We start from the raw sequence: 7,871 nt of genomic DNA, 5'->3' as shown, positions 1-7,871 counted from the left end.
GCAGAAAACAGTTCAGCGAACTTGCAACAAACTCCATAACACTTGGTTATTTTCAAAGCACTTTCTTATACAATGATTTTAATTCAAGAAACAAACACCAAGAGAAGTGAGCAGGACAGATACTTCACAACTTCCACATTACTCATGAGGAAACTGAGACTCAGAGAGGGGAAGGGACTTAGCTAAGGTCACACAGAAAGTAACTGGCAGAGTTGGGACCAGAAGCTCCCAGGGGATGGCTTTACCCACATTCTACTATATCTACTGGGTCTAAAATCCCAGTGAGGTATTCAAAAAATTAGGAAATAAGACAAATGCCATTTAAAATTAAACTTGTCATTTTTATTACACTCAAACTACACAGAAATGTTCAGAAGCTCAGGCCCAGGCTGCTTGAGGCAACTAGCAGGTTCTTGTCATTCCTGCTCATCAAAATACAGACACTCTCAAAGGGAGAGCTACTTAGAAAGACTTTAATGAACATAAGAGCCCAGGGAGCTGACACTACATTTGATTATCTCCGAGCATTGGTCAATGTTCTTTCTAATCCTGTAGAATTTCTCCACATACTCAGAACGACCCAAAAGCTCCACAAAGTCTTCATCGTGGGTGATCACAACAAGCTGGAAGTTGCGCTGCTGGGAACGACTCTTTATTATTCTGGAATGAAATATTTACAACGTGTTATTGAAGGTACAAGAATCCTTTCTCCATTGCGCGTCCTGCATATCCAGGAATCCTCTTCCTTGCTATGCCAAGTCAACAATGATGTACCCTCTCAGACCGTTCATCGCCTTTTCCTTAACTCTCTGCAATACATGTTACGAGATATTACACGTAGATGCCTCCTTCTGCTACTAGAGTGTGACCTCTTTGAGGTCAGGGATCAAATAGCAAGACTCTGAATAAATATTTGCTGTATTGTATAGATCTGAGCAATAACTTCATTTTATTCACAAAGGGTACCAGTGTGAATGATGATTACTACATGTTTTCCCAACTAGTGTCTCTCAGTCTCTACTGTTGGGAAGAAAGATGGGGGCCCCAGTCTCTAAGGGCCAGGTAACAGCCAAGATGAGGATAAGGGGACATTTTGAAGTCTGTTGCTAAATCAGGATCAAAGATTTATAGCTCATTTTACAATACAGGAAACCAGCCTAGAGCAGTTAGGTGAGCTGCCCAAGGTCACAGAGATCTAAGTGGCAGGACCAAGATATAAAACCCAGGTTCCCTGACTCCAAATTTACTAAGTCACACTGACTCAAAAATCCGGCAGCTCCACTTGAATTCCAATCACCCACAAGAAAGTGGAGTTATTTAGTCATGAACTCCAGAAGTTCTGGCCCAGAAATTTCTAACCATTCTGAAGAGGTTAGGAGGCAGGAAAGAGACATTTAATTACCCAGCTTCATTTAACTCACAGCTTGGTCTCACTCACTCTCCTTGCTTTGGGAATTTCCCAGACCTGTCTGCTTTTCTTCTCTGGTGATGTTAAAAACAAAATTATAGACGATGGATGGGGGAATAACACAAGCTGTCCCCAAGGTTTTCTTAGGAGCTGGGCCTACTTAGAAATGAGTCCCAACCAGTTATCAGATGCATCATTGCTATGACACACAGAAGGTAGGTGAGTGGGTGGGTTGGGAAAATTTTTGTACTTCTTTGTGGGGAGAAACTGAACACATAGGTTAAGAAGCTTGCTGAGGTTTAGTGGGGCAACATGAAGTTTCAGAAAAATGCTAACCCATGTCACAGAAAGAGGTCTGAGTGGTAGAGAACACTGCACCCAAACACAGCCAGCACAAAAGATGACAAATGGTGAGAGGATGGAGAAAGTTCTATCAATGACTATTCAGCAACTTGGAAGCACACCAATTGTCTTACCCTGTATGTCCCTAAAACATGGAGCTGTAGGCTAAGATGAGATGCCCTGACAAACACGTACAACATCACCATTAGGTAAAGACAATGACTACCTTTTGGGATGTATGTATTTCTAAAACACACATGAATAATATAATACACCCAGTATACATCTGAATATATGAAAAACAAATTCTGCCCTCACCCCTCACGATATAAGTGACAAAAATGGAAACAACTTCATAATCTCTACTTAACATTACTATTTAAAGTTATGCTAATTCTGAAGCTGTGGTTGCCCACTTGATATACCATTAGATGCCATAAATGAATTATTGTTTATTTTCATTTTTTTATCATAAATTTTTTAAAAATGGAAAAATATGTTTATTTTTGAGTACGTATAATATTTCCACTGAAATTCTACTCTGATGCCTTATCCGGGGGCCAGCTGGGCACAAGTTCTAGTGTGGCAGGTCCCACTGACCTGAGCAGGCCTTGCTAACTGCAGAGCTTCCTCACCACACATGCTACAGGATGATCAAATTTTTGACCACCACAACTCTCAGAGACCACTTGCCAAGTTAAAGATGGGCTATGATCTGCTGTGGGAGAGAGTAACCATATCTACGAAATTACAGATCCTTGAAATATTAAAATACTTACAACCCCCTACTGGCTCACCAAATCAAGAATTTCATTTCAAAATAAGGACTGTGTATTCACAATTTCATTCATCTGACACAGAAAATATTTCAGCTCCCAACTTGGTAGGAACTGTAAAGCCTGTCTACTAAAGAGTATACTGTTAAATAAGGAAGGACAAAGATTGTGTATGTCTTTGTGTTTGTCCACATTTCTCCCACTGACAGATATTTGGCTAAAGTGATCCAACTTTTTAATATTAAACACCATTCGGGTAAAATCAGCCCATCTTGGGACTATACAGTAGTGCATTCTACGCTTTCCCATGGACATTCCTATGCAAAGAAATTCAATTCCATTCCATGGGTTCAAGTTAAGGTACCATAGGGTAATGGACAGTCAGGATGACCTGGGATCTCCATTTCTCTCATCCATCCTGGCTGTGTGTCACTTGGCAAGTCACCTAACCCCTCAACAACCTAGGCAATTCTCTTAGATACCAAGTTGTAGAGAAGTGGCTGATCTGCATTGATCAAGGGAAATTCCTCACTGCGAGCTCCCTAATGCAATTAGGAAGATCAGGACCAAAGAAGAAGAATGGTGCTACTGCTCTGGGGACACACAACAAACAGTCCTTGCTTTTATGGGACATAACATCTATCGGGAGGGAGGAGGGATAGAAGGCATAACACCAATGAGTCTGTGGAAAAGGGGGGAGGGGAAGAGAACCAACCACAAGGAGGAAGAGGCTCTAAGGCAACCCTGGAAAGAAGACAAGATAAGGTCTGAAGGTCTAGGTAAGAAGCCAGGGTATGCTGGGGCCACCAATCTTGTTAATTCTGCCTCCATCATGCCTCTCCTAGCATCCTCTTTCCTCTGCTCCCACACCCACCACTCTAACCCATCTCACCTGGAGGTGCATCAGAGCTCCCTACTACTGTCTCTGCCCCCCAGCCCTAATTCACGCCCGTCTCTCACTATCGCTGTCCCCACCCTCAACACTTCCCCTTCAGTCTCAGGACATGTGGGTTTTCCTGATCTCCCCAGCTGACGGCCAATGGCTCTTACTCTCCTTGATTCTTCCTGAAGGGACAGAAATAAGGACTAGACCTGTGATTTCAACAAAACAGGGAACTCTTTGACAAGGAAACTCCCTCTACCGCTGTAGGGCACTCTTTTTGATGTAAGTGATAATTACAAGAGTTGCTCAGAGCACTTAGAGGCAAAATAGCTTGCCCAGCCAGGATCATGCAGCCTTTTTGTGCTAGGGGCTGGACTTGAACCCAGGTCTTCCTTTTGGCTCTGAGGTAATTTCTCTACCCACTATGCCACATCACCTCTCATTTTCCTTGTACTATACTAATCTGTGCTTATGCTGCATTCCTCCAGCAGAATGTTAATATAAGAGGAAAACTGAGGACAAAGAGAGCAGAGCACCTTGTACATAATAGGTGTTTGGTCTGAGGACGGGGTCAGGGTGGAAAAGATGACTGAATGGTGAAGCAAACCCACTCAGAAAAGGAGATCATGGGGCAGGTAGGTGCTGCAGTGGATAGAGCACCGGCTTTATAGTCAGGAGGACCTGAGTTCAAATCTGGTCTGAGACATACTTCCTAGCTGTCTGACCCTGGGCAAGTCACTTAACTCCGACTGCCTCAAAAACAAAACAAAACAAAACAAAAAAACAAAGGAGAGTGCAAGGAGGACAACCAGGATCTGCGCAGGGACATATGGGCTTAGGATGGGCTTGTCAGAGACTCTTTTGTGTTTTAGTCTAGGGGCAGAAAAACCTGGGGAGACTTAGTAAACTGCTGTAGAATGAAGCAGAGAACCTGGGGAACAATTATATAATGACTACAAAACTATAAAGGAAAAGAACATTAAAAGATTTAAGAACTTTATCTAGAAGACTGATTATGAAACATATTCCCCACCTCTTGACAGACAGGTCAAGATGGAATATAGGTGCGCAATGAAACATATACTTTCACACATAACCAAAGTATGATTTTTTTTTTCCTGCTTGACTAAACTGTTACAAGGAACGGCTTTTAACCATTTTTTTTGGTGGGGTGGGAATTAGAGAACAGAGATGCAAAGAAAAAGAAAGGAACGTCAATGAAATTTTAAAATACACAGAAGAGCAGAAAGAAATTCAGAAGGGAACACAAATAAGCAAAACAGTGTTGTTATTACTATGTTAAATTTAATATATACTTTAAAAACTAAAGCTGCATATAGTAGATTCCCATTTTGATAAACAATCCTCCTTTTCTGTGTGTACAAATATGTTCATGTTTTCTGATATTGGTCAAATTCATAAGGAAAAAAAAGAAAAGAATCAGAGAAAGAAAAAAACACCCAACCTCTTTCCTGATGATGGCCTAACGTGTTGCCAGTTAAAACATTAGCTGAATATTTTTTTTAAGATTTCCAACAAAGAGTCAAACCTTTATACTAAAATGAATCAAACTGTTCATGAAGCCTATGTACAGTTTTCACTCAAAGTTTATTTTAAATGAGAACTTACCTTTCCTGATGCTATTTAAAAGTTATTGCTATAAAGCTACCACTGTCCCCTCCCAGTGTTAATAAACACTTACTCCACCAGGGCATGTGCAAGAGATTCAATATTCTCTCTATCGAGGTTTGTTGTAGGCTCATCCAAAGCAAGAATGCCACAGTTCAAACAGAAGGTTTCTGCGAGGGCCAAGCGAATGATAAGAGAAGCAAGCACCTGAGGGAAAATCAACGGCAGTTAGAGTTGAGTCTGTAAGGTGTAAAGAAAGCCCCCAGAAGAAAAAGGTATTGGAATCTGAGCCTACAAGACAAGACTCCTGCGTTTGTCAGGCTCAAGGAAATGTCACAAATGTCATTTCCAACCAAAGGGCCTTAGACAGTGACAGACCTCAACCAATGTTCTGGATAAGTCAAAGTTCACAAGAACAGTGTTCCAATGAGGAGGATATACTGAGAATCTAATATACCAGTGAGGTAGGGTGATGTAATGGAGAAAGCTAGCCTTGGAGTTAGGAGCATCTGGGTTGAAATCAGTAGTTCTGGACAAGTCACTTAATTCCTTAGTGATCTCCAGCAACCTCCAGGTTGCAGGACAGTGGCTATACACCTCAGTGGAAAAAGCTTCCTCATCAGGAGTTCCCTACATCAATGAAATCATAGATCCAGACAGAAAACAAGAAACCAAAGGAACTCCAAAACAAAACAAAATTGTGAAAAAAAGCAAATGCTAAACATAATGCTAAACCTCCCAAAGATAAGGATAAGATAAAAATAGTAGCTAATGGGATCCCGTGAGAAGGTTCTTTTTAAGATCCTCTTGACCAGTGGTGTCAAACTCAAGTAGAAACTGGCCAATAAACCGTATATAAGGATCCCTGCAACCACATAATTGACTTAGAAAACCACATATTAACATTATCTATGTTTCATGTATTTTTATTAATTTTGTAAAATATTTCACATTTATATATTAATCTAATTCAGGCTGCACAGCAGTGTTGTGGGTTGCATGCAGCTTTGGGCATTTGATACCTCTGCTCTAGACAATGGGGAGCCACTGAAAGATCTTTAATAAGGAGAGTGACATGATCCTATTCACTAGAGGTAAAGGACTTGCCCAAAGCTACCTCGCTGTTGCTGCAGCTGAGCCAAAAGCTCTGATGACTTTTCCAGTGCTCCTTCCACCATAGCAGACTGTCACTCAAGCTGTGTCTAACCACTAGCAAAACTCCTATTACATCACTCATTTCTGTTTCTCAATTTCCCTAAGAGTGGTTACTAAAGAACATCACTGAAATGTATGAGATAAAACCGATAGTGTCTAAAAAAGCTCTTAATCTGGAAGGGTCACTACATATTCTTCACCCTAGCAGTCAGCAGTCTGCTTTGATGAAATACATAATCTCTGGGTCAGAAAGGACTCTCTTAGTTCACAGTTGTTTCTGATGGTAGTTCCTGTTACTATTTTTCCTAGAGAACAGCTGTAGTTGTCCACTCCTCTTCACTTCCTTGGGAGATGGGGCTTCATTTATTTATAACCATGTTCCTGCCTTGTTAGGAGGTTAGGGCAAATATTTTCAACTCCCCTTTAACTGGATACAAATAGCTTCTTGACGAAGACCCAACACAAACAGTGACTGAACTTGGCTGACACAAATGAGCAATTATCTAGCTGAATGTATGAGTCTGATGACTTCACAGCCAATCTAAATAGAAGAGATGAAAATCCAGGTAAAAGTGTTTCTGATTTTGCTTTCATAAACCCATCTTTTATTTGTAAAAGTAAAAACATCAGATCAGAATTATTTTGCACTTATATGTAAGTAGGAATTGGTTGTTGTAAGCTTCAGATGAAATTAGAAGTTTTCAAGTATCCAGCTGTTTATTTCCACAGTTAAACCTCAATTCTTCAGCTAAGCCGAAAATGCAGAAAACCTTTCCCATTCTTATAAGCTGTCTAAAGTAGCGAAGTTTATAAGTATTTATAAGCCACAGTTGAGGGCTTTTTATGAAAACAAAAACTCAGCCAATGCAGACAATAATCTCTGGATGTTTAAAATTCTCTTAATAAAGGTTCAACACAAGCCACATGATCCAGTGCTCTGCCACAGGGCAGAACTATATCTAAGCTGTAACATGTGGAAAGACTTCATAACTTCTATGGGGAATCTATTTGCACATATATCCAGGAGGGTAAGCAGGCAAATTCCATTGTATATACATACTACAGGCAACCATATGTTCTGGATTTTCCTAGACAGTCCCAAGTTCAAGAAAGGGAAATGGGGTTCTAATGAGGCGAGGTAAAGAACAGCCATGATTTGGCGGTCAGAAAATATGGTCACCACAGCCATATGGATGTGTCTAGGAAGCTTGATAATTTCTCCCAGTGCATTTTAAACCATTTCTCATGCTGTCCTCAGCAAAGGTAAAAGTTCATTTTCTCTCTTAAAAGATAAAAAAAAAAGTAGTATGTTACTATTCCAATCCAAGCAGAGACCAAGTATTTTTAACTCCAATTCTTCCAATAAAGTAGCATCACAGGTGCTACTTTATTGCCCTTTAACCTTTTACTTCTCTTTTACATTCTTTAATAGTTGCCACTTCTCTCTTAAATGGTAGCTACTTGAACTGAACCCAGTAACGTGTTCTATGCCAGATCCAATGACCACAATGCAGCCCTAACCTCTGAATTTCCATATGACTTCTCCCAGATATTCAAACTAGTACCTAACTCAGGCATCATGGAATTCATGCTAGAGCAGAATCAATTATACCTTAACCTTACAGATAATTTTGTTAGGTCTTTAAGGGATGGTATTTATAGTTACCTCACCAAATGT

The 7,871-nt window shown here is 40.4% G+C and overlaps 1 protein-coding gene across 3 annotated transcripts in view; it reads right to left on the bottom strand.

Annotated features, from left to right (window-relative positions):
• Window positions 1-320: 320 nt before the first annotated feature.
• The window catches only part of RAD50 (RAD50 double strand break repair protein), a 69,521-nt gene continuing 61,970 nt past the window's right edge, over window positions 321-7,871 (bottom strand). For all 3 annotated transcript variants that reach the window (XM_020991134.1, XM_020991136.1, XM_020991137.2), the window contains exons 25-26: window positions 5,112-5,245; window positions 321-660 (exon numbers count right to left, since the gene is read on the bottom strand). In XM_020991134.1, the coding sequence (XP_020846793.1) occupies window positions 474-660; window positions 5,112-5,245 (321 nt within the window). In that variant the 3' untranslated portion in view covers window positions 321-473. The remainder of the gene's footprint in view (window positions 661-5,111; window positions 5,246-7,871) is intronic.

Source organism: Phascolarctos cinereus, unplaced genomic scaffold, assembly GCF_003287225.1.
Source record: "Phascolarctos cinereus isolate Bilbo 61053 unplaced genomic scaffold, phaCin_HiC Scaffold_2;HRSCAF=192, whole genome shotgun sequence".
NCBI lineage: Eukaryota > Metazoa > Chordata > Mammalia > Diprotodontia > Phascolarctidae > Phascolarctos > Phascolarctos cinereus.
The sequence above is the reverse complement of the archived record's forward strand: the minus strand, read 5'-3'. Positions and strand labels throughout refer to the sequence as shown.